We start from the raw sequence: 14,288 nt of genomic DNA on the forward strand, positions 1-14,288 counted from the left end.
TATCTATTGTCTCACTTCTATTGTCTAATATCTATTGTCTCACTTATATTATCTAATATCTATTGTCTCACTTCTATTGTCTAATATCTATTGTCTCACTTCTGTTGTCTAATATCTATTGCCTCACTTCTATTGTCTAATATCTATTGTCTCACTTCTATTGTCTAATATCTTGTCTCACTTCTGTTGTCTAATATCTATTGTCTCACTTCTATTGTCTAATATCTATTGTCTCACTTCTATTGTCTAATATCTTGTCTCACTTCTGTTGTCTAATATCTATTGTCTCACTTCTGTTGTCTAATATCTTGTCTCACTTCTGCTGTCTAATATCTATTGTCTCATTTCTATTATCTAATATCTATTGTCTCACTTCTATTGTCTAATATCTATTGTCTCACTTCTGTTGTCTAATATCTATTGTCTCACTTCTATTGTCTAATATCTATTGTCTCACTTCTGTTGTCTAATATCTTGTCTCACTTCTGTTGTCTAATATCTATTGTCTCACTTCTGTTGTCTAATATCTATTGTCTCACTTCTGTTGTCTAATATCTATTGTCTCACTTCTATTGTCTAATATCTATTTTCTCACTTCTGTTGTCTAATATCTATTGGCTTATTTATATTGGCTCATTTCTATTGGCTCATTTCTATTGGCTCATTTTTATTGGCTCATTTCTATTGGCTCATTGCCAGGCAGGCATGATGTCATGTGACTGTAACCCAACACATTGCAGGCAGGGTTGGTGGATCGTGTATCACCGGTCTATAGTTTATAATCCATTATTAAATATAACCGCATCTACTGTAGCAGGCGGTAATCTGCAAGTATTTATGTTGATCTGGAGAACTCTGGCTGGACCCCTTCACAATTTTCCATGAATGAAGTGTCATTAGTAACCTATTTTCTTTGGTCCTTTTGGTAAAGTCACGTAGATAGGTTCAAAGAAATAACAAAAATTTCAAAAAGCTACGACGTTTCGATCGCAACACAAGCGGTCGTCATCAGGAAAAGGTGGGTTAGCTTCTAAAGACAAACTGTTTATAAAGGTTTGAAATGGGCGTAGCCCAAATGTCAGCAGCCAATGAGAATGTGAGTGGTGGGCAGCGACCGCGGCGGTGGTGGGCTTTCCACCAATCAAAGGGCTGCCAGGTAAAAAATTATCATGTTAATGTGAGATCGTTGTGAGGCCTTCACGGCGAGTATGCCAAGGTGGCTATGTTAATGTGAGAGATGAGCATGTTAATGTGAGAGATGAGCATGTTAATGTGAGAGATGAGCATGTTAATGTGAGAGATGAGCATGTTAATGTGAGAGATGAGCATGTTAATGTAAGATGGCCGAGCATCCTCCATGGCGAGTATGCCAAGGTGGCTATGTTAATGTGAGAGATGAGCATGTTAATGTAAGATGGCCGAGCATCCTCCATGGCGAGTATGCCAAGGTGGCTATGTTAATGTGAGAGATGAGCATGTTAATGTGAGATGGCCGAGCATCCTCCACGGAGAGTATGCCAAGGTGGCTATGTTAATGTGAGAGATGAGCATGTTAATGTGAGATGGCCGAGCATCCTCCACGGAGAGTATGCCAAGGTGGCTATGTTAATGTGAGAGATGAGCATGTTAATGTAAGATTGCTGAGCATCATCCACGGCGAGTATGCCAAGGTGGCTATGTTAATGTGAGAGATGAGCATGTTAATGTAAGATGGCCGAGCATCCTCCATGGCGAGTATGCCAAGGTGGCTATGTTAATGTGAGAGATGAGCATGTTAATGTGAGATGGCCGAGCATCCTCCACGGAGAGTATGCCAAGGTGGCTATGTTAATGTGAGAGATGAGCATGTTAATGTGAGATGGCCGAGCATCCTCCACGGAGAGTATGCCAAGGTGGCGATGTTAATGTGAGAGATGAGCATGTTAATGTAAGATGGCCGAGCATCCTCCATGGCGAGTATGCCAAGGTGGCTATGTTAATGTGAGAGATGAGCATGTTAATGTGAGATGGCCGAGCATCCTCCACGGAGAGTATGCCAAGGTGGCTATGTTAATGTGAGAGATGAGCATGTTAATGTGAGATGGCCGAGCATCCTCCACAGAGAGTATGCCAAGGTGGCTATGTTAATGTGAGAGATGAGCATGTTAATGTGAGAGATGAGCATGTTAATGTAAGATTGCTGAGCATCCTCCATGGCGGGTGTGCCAAGGTGGCTATGTTAATGTGAGAGATGAGCATGTTAATGTGAGAGATGAGCATGTTAATGTAAGATTGCTGAGCATCCTCCATGGCGAGTGTGTCAAGGTGGCTATGTTAATGTGAGAGATGAGCATGTTAATGTAAGATTGCTGAGCATCCTCCATGGCGAGTGTGCCAAGGTGGCTATGTTAATGTGAGAGATGAGCATGTTAATGTGAGAGATGAGCATGTTAATGTAAGATTGCTGAGCATCCTCCATGGCGAGTGTGCCAAGGTGGCTATGTTAATGTGAGAGATGAGCATGTTAATGTGAGAGATGAGCATGTTAATGTAAGATTGCTGGGCATCCTCCATGGCGAGTGTGCCAAAGTGGCTATGTTAATGTGAGAGATGAGCATGTTAATGTGAGATGGCTGAGCATCCTCCACGGAGAGTATGCCAAGGTGGCTATGTTAATGTGAGAGATGAGCATGTTAATGTGAGAGATGAGCATGTTAATGTGAGAGATGAGCATCTTAATGTGAGAGATGAGCATGTTAGTGTGAGAGATGAGCATGTTAATGTGAGAGATGAGCATGTTAATGTGAGAGATGAGCATGTTAATGTGAGAGATTAGCATGTTAATGTGAGAGATGAGCATGTTAATGTGAGAGATGAGCATGTTAATGTGAGAGATGAGCATGTTAATGTGAGAGATGAGCATGTTAATGTGAGAGATGAGCATGTTAATGTGAGAGATGAGCATGTTAGTGTGAGAGATGAGCATGTTAATGTGAGAGATGAGCATGTTAATGTGAGAGATGAGCATGTTAATGTGAGAGATTAGCATGTTAATGTGAGAGATGAGCATGTTAATGTGAGAGATGAGCATGTTAATGTGAGAGATGAGCATGTTAGTGTGAGAGATGAGCATGTTAGTGTGAGAGATGAGCATGTTAATGTGAGAGATGAGCATGTTAATGTGAGAGATGAGCATGTTAATGTGAGAGATTAGCATGTTAATGTGAGAGATGAGCATGTTAATGTGAGAGATGAGCGTGTTAGTGTGAGAGATGAGCATGTTAATGTGAGAGATGAGCATGTTAATGTGAGAGATGAGCATGTTAATGTGAGAGATTAGCATGTTAATGTGAGAGATGAGCATGTTAATGTGAGAGATGAGCATGTTAATGTGAGAGATGAGCATGTTAGTGTGAGAGATGAGCATGTTAGTGTGAGAGATGAGCATGTTAATGTGAGAGATTAGCATGTTAATGTGAGAGATGAGCATGTTAATGTGAGAGATTAGCATGTTAATGTGAGAGATGAGTGTGTTAATGTGAGAGATGAGCATGTTAATGTGAGAGATGAGCATGTTACTGGGAGAGATGAGCATGTTAATGTGAGAGATCAGCATGTTAATGTAACATCGCCGACCAGCAACCTTGAGGATGGCGCGCGAGATAGCTGTGTTAGTGTTAGAAATTTAATCTGTTAATGTAAATATCAGAGAGCTGAAAATAACAACTAATATTGGAAGGTGGTAGGATGGGAACATCACAGCCAGTTATGCCTTAAACTGGTTAATAACGTCCTTCCAATGATTTCTCAGTTTGTACCCATCTTCTCGGGTTGAAATTGTGTCTGTGTCTATATACATGGATGGCTTCATGGGTTTGCAATGTCCCTTCGTCTTAGAAAAATCAATTTCGTGTGAGCCCGCCGCACTAAAACAATGATCAGCCATGGCCTAGATATTGGTCCTACCGTGTTTCAGATCTGCCTTATGTTCACGAACACGGTCCGAGACATGTCGCTTAGTTTCCCCAATGTTACTGCTGCCACAGACACAGCTAAGTTTGTAGACACCGGGGTATTGCATGTCAGGGATCACATCCTTCACAGATGGGATCAGATCACGAATTTTTATGTACTGTGTTAAATCAAACCTGTTAGCTTATGATGTGTCGTAGTAGCTTATGATGTCAGCTTATGGATGTGTAGTTTTTGTGAACGAGATCGAAAGTATAAATATAATTGACCTTTGACATGGTGATCTGTTCGTTAGGCTTATTGGCACTGGCCATGCTTATCATCATTACAATACACAATAGCCTGGTGTATGTCGTGAGCCTCTTTTGAAAATTATACAATGGACAGACCTAATAATAATGCACTTCATTTTGCGTACAATATTTTGTGGATATAAATTACCGTGAGCCAAACCCGTCGCTGGTATAATGACGGCGCACACTTTATATTCACCTGTAGGCAATCCATAGACTAACAATACAAACACTATACGGGCCGCCCATGAAGTCCCACAGGCCAGAGCAGAAATCGGTACTGAGGTAACAGGACTGTGGTTAGTTTAACACGTAGGCTTCCACCACCAATATCATCCATAATGGAGGTTTTTTTTTTGGGTTAGATCGCGTAAATATATAAATGTGTCGTTAAAACCCGCCACCACGCAACATCATGCATAATGTACGTTGCCGCAGTAATACCCCCGCCCCCCACTTTGCGCAAGAGCGCAGAAGCGTGGTCACCACATCTACGCCGCTATATAAGGAACGGAACAGGTGGACTTCTCCACAAGTCTGGCTGTCGCCTGATGAAGCCGGTTGTAATTACTGGCGAAACGTCGTTACTCAGATTGTAAATGTTGTGGCTTGGCTCTCCAACACACCGGTTAGTGCTGTACTGGTATACTACACTATACACTACACTATACACGTCACTATACACTAGTGCTGTACACGTGACGAATTGGCCACGTTCTGTTTACGTGACAACCCTTACCAGTTGGCTGTGTCGGGTGGTGGCGGGTTTTAACGACACATATTTATGCGATCCAACCCAAAAAAACTATTATGGAGGACTGTGGTTGTGCCCGTTGAATTACATGGCTCATGAGAGCTAATGCAATGGACACCAATGCATTTGTTCCTTGACCAGGTGCAGTCTGATGCTATCGTATCTCCTTACTCTGCAGTTTGACGGAGTGGCAAAGCTGTCAGCCCATGTGGTTCACCCCTATTCTTGTACAGGGAAATTGAGTATTCAGGTCCGTACGGCGTAAAGCCGTTTCAATACGGGCAAATAAAAACAAAAGTTTATTTGATTGTGTTTCTCCCTTGTCATGGGACTCGGTAGGATGAACGTTGAGGTTTGTAAGGGGTACGGGGTGACCAGTAAGGTGTGAATTGGTCTGTAATGAGGTAGGCACTGATAAGGGGTTGGCTGCGTTTTTTGACCGTTCATGGTTGTTGTTGACGTTTTTGTTGACGTCGTCGTTGTGGTTAACGACGTGGTTCTTGTTGATGACCTCATTGCCGTTGACATCATTGTTGTTGCTGCTGACATTGTTGACATCGTTGTTGTTGTTGTTGTTGCTGACTGCGTTGTAACCGTGAACGTGGCAGCGCTGGAATGCGACGTGGTGGATGCCAGCGGCCCCCTGCGTTCGCCGGACGTCACCGACCCCGAGGGGTTTGACGTGGAGTCGTGGAGCCGCGCCGTCACGCCCGCCTTCCTCAAGCAGCTGGAGCCCAGCACCGTCAAGCGCCAGGACGTCATCTACGGTGAGAGGGCCGGAGGTCCGGCGGGCGGCGCTCGTGTCAAATTGCGCTTTTTAAAAAATATGACGCCGGTGTAAAATTTGAATAAAGCCAACCTGGAAACCGACCCGGGATTCGAGTGCCCGGTGCCTCCACTAGAGGGGCGTTTCCCCCCCCCCCCCCGAGAGACGCACAGCCCCCCACTCCCCCCGCCCCCTCCCCTGAGGTTGCTGAAGCCTGGCCTGGAAATGTTCCGGCTCGATGCTTTGACAGGTGAAGAGAGCGAGAGGGAAAACCGGAAAACCGAGGCCGCCTAGGGATTGATCCTACGACCTCAAATGTTCCAGCTCAGTGGGCCCAGCCCAGGCAATCACCCCCCCCCCCAAATAGACACCCAGCCCCAGGGCTTGAACCCAGGGCCTCCAATGTTCTGGTTCAGCTCCCTGACACATGTTATCAGCGTCTGAGGGAGACACGCGGATGCCTCTTTTTAGTTTTTGTCTCGAATGCACATCAAATTGTTGCTCCTGATTTTTTTCAATTTTGTTTTAATCGATTACCGTTGTTTATATTTGTATACTGTATCTGCTTTGTTTTTTTTTTGATTGTTTAATTACTCCAGTTGGTTTTCATGTTAGTTAATTGTTCCTCAAGCCACTTTACAAGGCTGTACAATGTGGATTACCCAGTGTCCAAACTCGACCACATCTCAAAACTCTGTAGAGAAACAGTGAGGATAGAGGCCCATTTCCTCACATAGAGACATACTCATATAGACACCCATATACTCATATAGAAACCAATAACCTCGCATAGAGACCTATATAATCACATACAGACCCATATACCTACATAGACCCATAACCTACGACTCATAACCTCACATAGAGACCTATAACCTGAGACCCAATACACATAAAGAGACCCACAAACTCACAAAGAGACCCACAAACTCACATAGAGACCCACAAACTCACATAGAGACCCACAGACTCACGTAGAGATCCACAGACTCACATAGAGACTCACAGACTCACGTAGAGACTCACAGACTCACATAGAGACCCACAGACTCACACAGAGACCCACAGACTCACATAGAGACCCACAAACTCACATAGAGACCCACAAACTCACATAGAGCCCCACAGACTCGCATAGAGATCCGCAGACTCACATAGAGACCCACAGACTCGCAGAGACCCACAGACTCGCATAGAGACTCACAGACTCACATAGAGACCCACAGACTCACATAGAGACCCACAGACTCACATAGAGACCCACAGACTCACATAGAGACCCACAGACTCACATAGAGACTCACAGACTCACATAGAGACCCACAGACTCACATAGAGACTCACAGACTCACATAGAGACCCACAGACTCACACAGAGACCCACAGACTCACATAGAGACCCACAAACTCACATAGAGACCCACAAACTCACATAGAGGCCCACAGACTCGCATAGAGATCCGCAGACTCACATAGAGACCCACAGACTCGCAGAGACCCACAGACTCGCATAGAGACTCACAGACTCGCATAGAGACCCACAGGGACTCGCATAGAGACCCACAGACTCACATAGACCCACAGACTCACATAGAGACCCACGACTCACATAGAGACCCACAGACTCACATAGAGACCCACAGACTCACATAGAGACTCACAGACTCGCATAGAGACCCACAAGCTCACATAGACAGACTCACACAGAGACCCACAGACTCGCATAGAGACTCACAGACTCACATAGAGACCCACAGACTCGCATAGAGACCCACAGACTCACACAGAGACCCACAGACTCACGTAGAGACTCACAGCCTCACATAGAGACCCACAGACTCACATAGAGCCCCACAGACTCACATAGAGACCCACAGACTCGCATAGAGACCCACAGACTCACATAGAGACCCACAGGGACTCGCATAGAGACCCACAGACTCACATAGAGACTCACAGACTCGCGTAGAGACCTACAGGGACTCGCATAGAGACCCACAGACTCACATAGAGACCCACAGACTCGCATAGAGACTCACAGACTCACATAGAGACCCACAGACTCGCATAGAGACCCACAGACTCACACAGAGACCCACAGACTCACGTAGAGACTCACAGCCTCACATAGAGACCCACAGACTCACATAGAGCCCCACAGACTCACATAGAGACCCACAGACTCGCATAGAGACCCACAGACTCACATAGAGACCCACAGGGACTCGCATAGAGACCCACAGACTCACATAGAGACTCACAGACTCGCGTAGAGACCTACAGGGACTCGCATAGAGACCCACAGACTCACATAGAGACCCACGGACTCGCATAGAGACCCACAGACTCACATAGAGACTCACAGACTCACATAGAGACCCACAGACTGACATAGAGACCCACAGACTCACATAGAGACCCACAGACTCGCACAGAGACCCACAGACTCACGTAGAGATTCACAGACTCACGTAGAGACTCACAGACTCACACAGACCCACATACTCACACAGAGACCCACAGACTCACATAGAGACCCACAGACTCACATAGAGACCCACAGACTGACATAGAGACCCACAGACTCGCATAGAGACCCACAGACTCACACAGAGACCCACAGACTCACACAGAGACTCACAGACTCACACAGAGACTCACAGACTCACGTAGAGACCCACAGACTCACACAGAGACCCACAGACTCACACAGAGACTCACAGACTCACACAGAGACCCACAGACTCACATAGAGACCCACAGACTCACATAGAGACTCACAGATTCACGTATAGACTCACAGACTCACGTGGAGACTCACAAACTCACATAGAGACCCACAGACTCACATAGAGACCCACAGACTCACACAGAGACCCACAGACTCACATAGAGACTCACAGACTCGCATAGAGACCCACAGGGACTCGCATAGAGACCCACAGACTCACACAGAGACCCACAGACTCACACAGAGCCCCACAGACTCGCATAGAGACCCACAGACTCACGTAGAGACCCACAGACTCGCACAGAGACCCACAGACTCACACAGAGACTCACAGACTCACATAGAGACCCACAGACTCACATAGAGACCCACAGACTCACATAGAGACCCACAGACTCACATAGAGACCCACAGACTCACATAGAGACCCACATACTCACGCAGAGACCCACAGACTCACACAGAGACCCACAGACTCGCACAGAGACCCACAGACTCACACAGAGACTCACAGACTCACGTAGAGACCCACAGACTCACACAGAGACTCACAGACTCACACAGAGACCCACAGACTCACATAGAGACTCACAGACTCGCATAGAGACCCACAGGGACTCGCATAGAGACCCACAGACTCACACAGAGACCCACAGACTCACACAGAGCCCCACAGACTCGCATAGAGACCCACAGACTCACGTAGAGACCCACAGACTCGCACAGAGACCCACAGACTCACACAGAGACTCACAGACTCACATAGAGACCCACAGACTCACATAGAGACCCACAGACTCACATAGAGACCCACAGACTCACACAGAGACCCACAGACTCGCACAGAGACCCACAGACTCACACAGAGACTCACAGACTCACGTAGAGACCCACAGACTCACACAGAGACCCACAGACTCACACAGAGACCCACAGGGACTCACATAGAGACCCACAAACTCACACAGAGACCCTCGTGGAGTTGGCGTTGGTTGTAAATGTAGAGAGGCACCGCCGCTGATGGGCAGGTCCGCACCAGTGGAGGCCGTGGATCTGCATACTCGATCCACCCCTCGCCCTGTGTGTACGTTGAACTTATTTCGCACCGTACCTAGCCAACATAGCCAACCGTGCTAATTAGAGGCGCTCTCTTTTCCTCCCAACCTCCCCCGCTCACTCTCCTCCTGATGTCTGCCTTGCCCCAACATCTCCTCCCGACCTCTCCCCCCATGACCTCTCCCCCCGTGACCTCTCCCCCCATGACCTCTCCCCCCGTGACCTCTCCCCCCGTGACCTCTCCCCCCGTGACCTCTCCGCCGCCCCACCCACCCCCCCGCACCCATCGGCGCCGCAGAGCTGATGCTGACGGAGATCCACCACGTGCGCACGCTGCACATCATGAGCGACGTGTTCGCGCGCGGCATGCGGGAGGAGGCCGCGCTGGAGGGCGGCACCATCGACGGCATGTTCCCTCGCCTCGCCGACCTCCGCGAGCTCCACGAGGCCTTCCTGGCCGCGCTGTGCGAGTGCCGGCGGCGCGCGCTGGAGGACACCGGCGGAGGTGGGGAGTCTCCGCACGACGACGATGCTGACGATGTTGACGCTGCTGCGTGGTCTTGTGCAGGCAGGAGAGCCTCGCCACCGAGCGTGGGAGGCTCGGGAGGGAGGGGAGGGTCCTGCAGAGGTTGGCGGTGGGGAACGATGATCGTGAAACTATTGGATTGGATCGTTTCCGTGAATAATAATCACGATGCTGATCAATTATATCCCGGCGACCCTAGGCGGCGGTATTGGCGGTGGCGGCGGTGCGCAAACCAACGGAAGCCTCGCTGGCGCCGGCGATGGGAAAAACTTCGTCATCAATCGCATCGGCGAGTTGCTGGTGCAACAGGTACGCCTGCTGTCGGGTTTGCTATCGCCGCAGCTCGCCGCCCGCCCCCGGCACGCCACACCCAGCACACCCCTCGCTCAGGCTGCGGCACGCCCGTCGCCGTGTTCCGGCGCGCGAGCCGGAGAGAGGAACAGTCGAGCGAGACGTCGATCCGTCGATCCCGCGGTGGGACGCGCGGGCTCAGCAAGGCGTGTTGTCTCAGTTCTCAGACGCGAGCGCGGAGAGGCTGGTGAACGTGTACGGGGAGTTCTGCGGGAGGCAGAAGGAGGCCGTGAGCCTCTACAAGGAGCAGCTCAGCCGCAAGGCCTTCCAATCCTTCGTCATGGTGAGGAACGCGTGAGTGATGGTGAGGAGAGACTGGTGAACGCGTGAGTGATGGTGAGGAGAGACTCCCGAACGCGTGAGTGACGGTGAGGAGAGAATCGTGAACGCGTGAGTGATGGTGAGGACACTCGTGAACGTGTGAGTGATGGTGAAGAGACCCCTGGTCGTGTGAGTGATGTTTGTCGAGTGTCAATTTGGCCAGTTTTCATGAAGATAACTTCCTAACATCAACAGAACTTTATTGCAACGATTTCTCCATATTGGGTGTCGGTTTTGTGAGGGACCGTGTCTCCCCACCCCCATTACAGACAGACGGACATACAGACGGACATACAGGCAGACGTACAGGCGGACGTACAGACGGACATACAGACGGACGTACAGGCGGACATACAGTCAGACGTACAGGCGGACGTACAGACGGACATACAGACGGACGTACAGGCGGACTTACAGGCGGACATACATACGGACATACATACGGACATACAGGCGGACATACATACGGACATACATACGGACATACAGGCGGACATACAGGCGAACGTACGCGCGGACGTATGCGCGGACGTATTGCGCGGACGTACGCACGAACGTACGCGCGAACGTACAGGCGGGCGTACACGCGGACGTACAGGCGGACGTACAGGCGGACGTACAGGCGGACATTCAGACGGACATACAGAGGGACCTACAGAGGGAGAAGCGCTAACGTATAAATGCTTTCATCCTTAGTTCGATTTAAAATAAAACAAAAACCCCGTGTAGAGCTCATAAACTGAGGTCAGTCTTTTGCTGTTGTGGGTCACAGAAGCAGAGCATGAATCCCAACACTCGGAGGCTGGGGGTTCCGGAGTGCATCCTCCTCGTGACCCAGAGGATCACGAAATACCCCGTCCTGATCGCCGAGATCCTCAAGCACACAAAAGGTCAGAGAACAACCCCCCCCCCCCTCTCCTCCTTCACCGAAATTCCTCCGGCCTCAAACGCGCACGTTTCATACACACCGTGAAGTTAATTACCTCTGCTGCTTCCTCCACGTTAGTTTAAGCGGACTATCACACTGGAGCGATCTTTGTCGCATTAGGGAACCCCGAGTGAGCGGTCACTTAACCCCCCCCTCCCCCGCTGCCCACTCGCTCGGCCACTCCCTAACTCAACAACTCGCTGTTCTCAACAACTCCGCCCGCCTGCTGAATATCTTGCGCGTACCCTCGCTCGCCAAATTACCGGTTGCAGTTTACTTTTCTCGGTCGGTGTTGGCCGCCGAGGTCCTGACGGGTTTCTCTTTTCTCATTCCTGTCGCTCCGTGCCCCCTCCCGTATGCCGTTCCCGTTCCGCTGTGATGCGCACCGATGCCCACTTTGTTGAGGGCGATATTGGCACGTGAAATAATTTGATTGAGTTGCTTTGTTCACTCAAGCCACCGTCCATTCACTCCTTTGTCCCCCTCCCTCTCTCCATCTGCCCATCTACCCTCTCGTCCGTCCCCTCCGGGCCCCGTCCCCTCCGTACGTCAGACGACCCGGAGGAGCACGCGGAGCTGTCGCGAGCGCTGGTGCTGGTGAAGGACGCGGTGTCGGGCGTGGACGCGCGCGTGCGTGAGCGCGAGCGCCAGTGCTCCGTGGCGATGCGCGTCGACTCGCGCTCCCAGAGCCGCATCAACGGCCGCCCCTTCCTGCGCCGCGACCTCGCCTCGCCTGTGCGGCGCCTCCTGCACGAGGGCTCCGTCCAGTGGAAGACGGCCGCCGGGAGGAACAAGGGTGGGCACAGCGCGTCGCCCCCGTCGCCCTCCTCCTCCTCCTCCTCGTCGCCCTCCTCGTCACCCTTGTCGCCCGCGTCGCCGCCCTCGTCGCCCGCATGATCGCCCTCATCGTCACTGCCGCGCGTGTCGTCATCCTCATCGTCGTTTGTCAATATCGGCGTTGGGTGTCGGTGGCCCGCAGCGTTCAGTTCTCATCGGCATCATCGCCGCTGCCATCATCGTCATCATCGTCATTATCCCAAGCAGCAATATTCGTGTCTGCAGCAGCAGCAGCAGCATCGTTATTGTGACACACATTCTACTCACGCGATCTGAGCCAATAAAATCAATGACTCGCGGTTGCTGCTATCATGAACAACAACACCATCATCATCATCAGCATCATTGGTGTCGGTGTCATGAGTAGAATCGTTGACATCGTCGTCAGGAGCAAAAGTTGTTTACGTCATCAGCCTAAGAGCTGTCGCTTTCACTCGTTATATCGTTTATTATATTGACCACCAGAATTATATTGAGATCACTCATCATCATCATCACCATCATCATCGTCGTTATCATCATCATTAGTATCTGTCTCCACAATTGATCACTATTGGTAGTGTTAAAAGCATGAGCATCATCCCCAGCAGCATATATCCTGACATAAACGTCTCTATTTTGCAGAGGTCTGGGTCCTGTTGATGACGGATGTCTTAATTTTCCTTCAAGAAAAGGATCAGAAATACGTCTTCGCCTCCCTGGTGAGTCTTGAGCAGCGTGCACACACACGCAACACACACGCTCATCTACTTAGATAATGACCATAGCTGTTAACCCTTTCCCGTTCCGAGATGTCTGCGAGTTGCAGGGTAGAGTCCCGTTGACCGCTGAATCTCGGAACGTGCAAGCGGTTCGTGTTAATTTTATTTCGGGAGGCGTAGCGCCGTTGTTCTTTTAAGACACTACTCACCGCAGGGAACCGTGGCAACACGACCGGCACTCTATGATAGCTGGCGCTAAAACTGTGCCACACTCCCTGCCCGCACGGCCTTGTGGGAGCCCCGGTACCGATAAAGATATTACTTTTTTTCTTTTGTTTCCATTCCGTACGCGTACGTCATCGGAACGGCGGCGACGACGCGAGCCGGTAGGCGGCGGTTCTCCCCCCTCCTTGCCGTCTGTGGGCACGATGGCCTCTGCACGATCCGCCGGGGGGCCGCTTCCGGAGGCCCCCCGCTTGCGGGCAGGCGGGCGCCACCTCCAGCGACACTCCCGGCCGACCACAACCGGCCGAGTGCTCCATCTCCTCTGTGGCGACCCTCGCCCTCGCCCTCGCCCCCCGCCCCCTCCCCCGCCCCGACCCCAGGACCAGAAGGCGGCGGTGCTGGCGCTGCACAGGCTGATTGTGCGCGAGGTGGCGCTGGAGGAGTCTGAGATGTTCCTCATCAGCGCCTCCAACCCGGAGATGTACAAGCTGAACCTGCGCTCTCGGGAGTCGCGCGACGTCTGGATCCAGCGAATCCGCTCGGCGGTCGAGTGGTGGGTCTAACCGCGCCGCCGTCGATTTGTCAAAACCGCGCCGCAGGAAATCTCTCCCCTCTGATGGGGGCGGGGGGGGTGGACGTGCCTTTCTTTAAATCATTGATTATTGATTAAGTTTGTCGCGCCAGCTAGGCCAAGATTGGGCAAAACCCAGCCCACTTTTCACCCATGAAACTGGAGAGCAGCACACGGGCTCAGCGTGACGAACCAAAAGCTGAAACAGGCCCCAAAACACGTTTTGGTGACGCACGCACCTCAGTGATGCTTGCGGCATTGCATAAAGTTTGTATGC

General features: G+C 50.4%; 1 protein-coding gene across 5 annotated transcripts in view; it reads left to right on the top strand.

The window, feature by feature from the left end:
• Positions 1-14,288, top strand: part of LOC116953529 (rho guanine nucleotide exchange factor 18-like) — a 166,045-nt gene that overhangs the window by 137,982 nt on the left and 13,775 nt on the right. For all 5 annotated transcript variants that reach the window (XM_032973801.2, XM_032973802.2, XM_032973806.2 and 2 more), the window contains 8 exons: positions 5,607-5,765; positions 9,850-10,056; positions 10,277-10,386; positions 10,589-10,711; positions 11,522-11,639; positions 12,231-12,473; positions 13,139-13,215; positions 13,821-13,993. In XM_032973801.2, coding sequence (XP_032829692.1) covers positions 5,607-5,765; positions 9,850-10,056; positions 10,277-10,386; positions 10,589-10,711; positions 11,522-11,639; positions 12,231-12,473; positions 13,139-13,215; positions 13,821-13,993 — 1,210 coding nt within the window. The remainder of the gene's footprint in view (positions 1-5,606; positions 5,766-9,849; positions 10,057-10,276; positions 10,387-10,588; positions 10,712-11,521; positions 11,640-12,230; positions 12,474-13,138; positions 13,216-13,820; positions 13,994-14,288) is intronic.

Source organism: Petromyzon marinus, chromosome 52, assembly GCF_048934315.1.
Source record: "Petromyzon marinus isolate PM22_M1 ecotype Great Lakes invasive population chromosome 52, UKy_Petmar_22M1.pri1.0, whole genome shotgun sequence".
Lineage (NCBI taxonomy): Eukaryota > Metazoa > Chordata > Hyperoartia > Petromyzontiformes > Petromyzontidae > Petromyzon > Petromyzon marinus.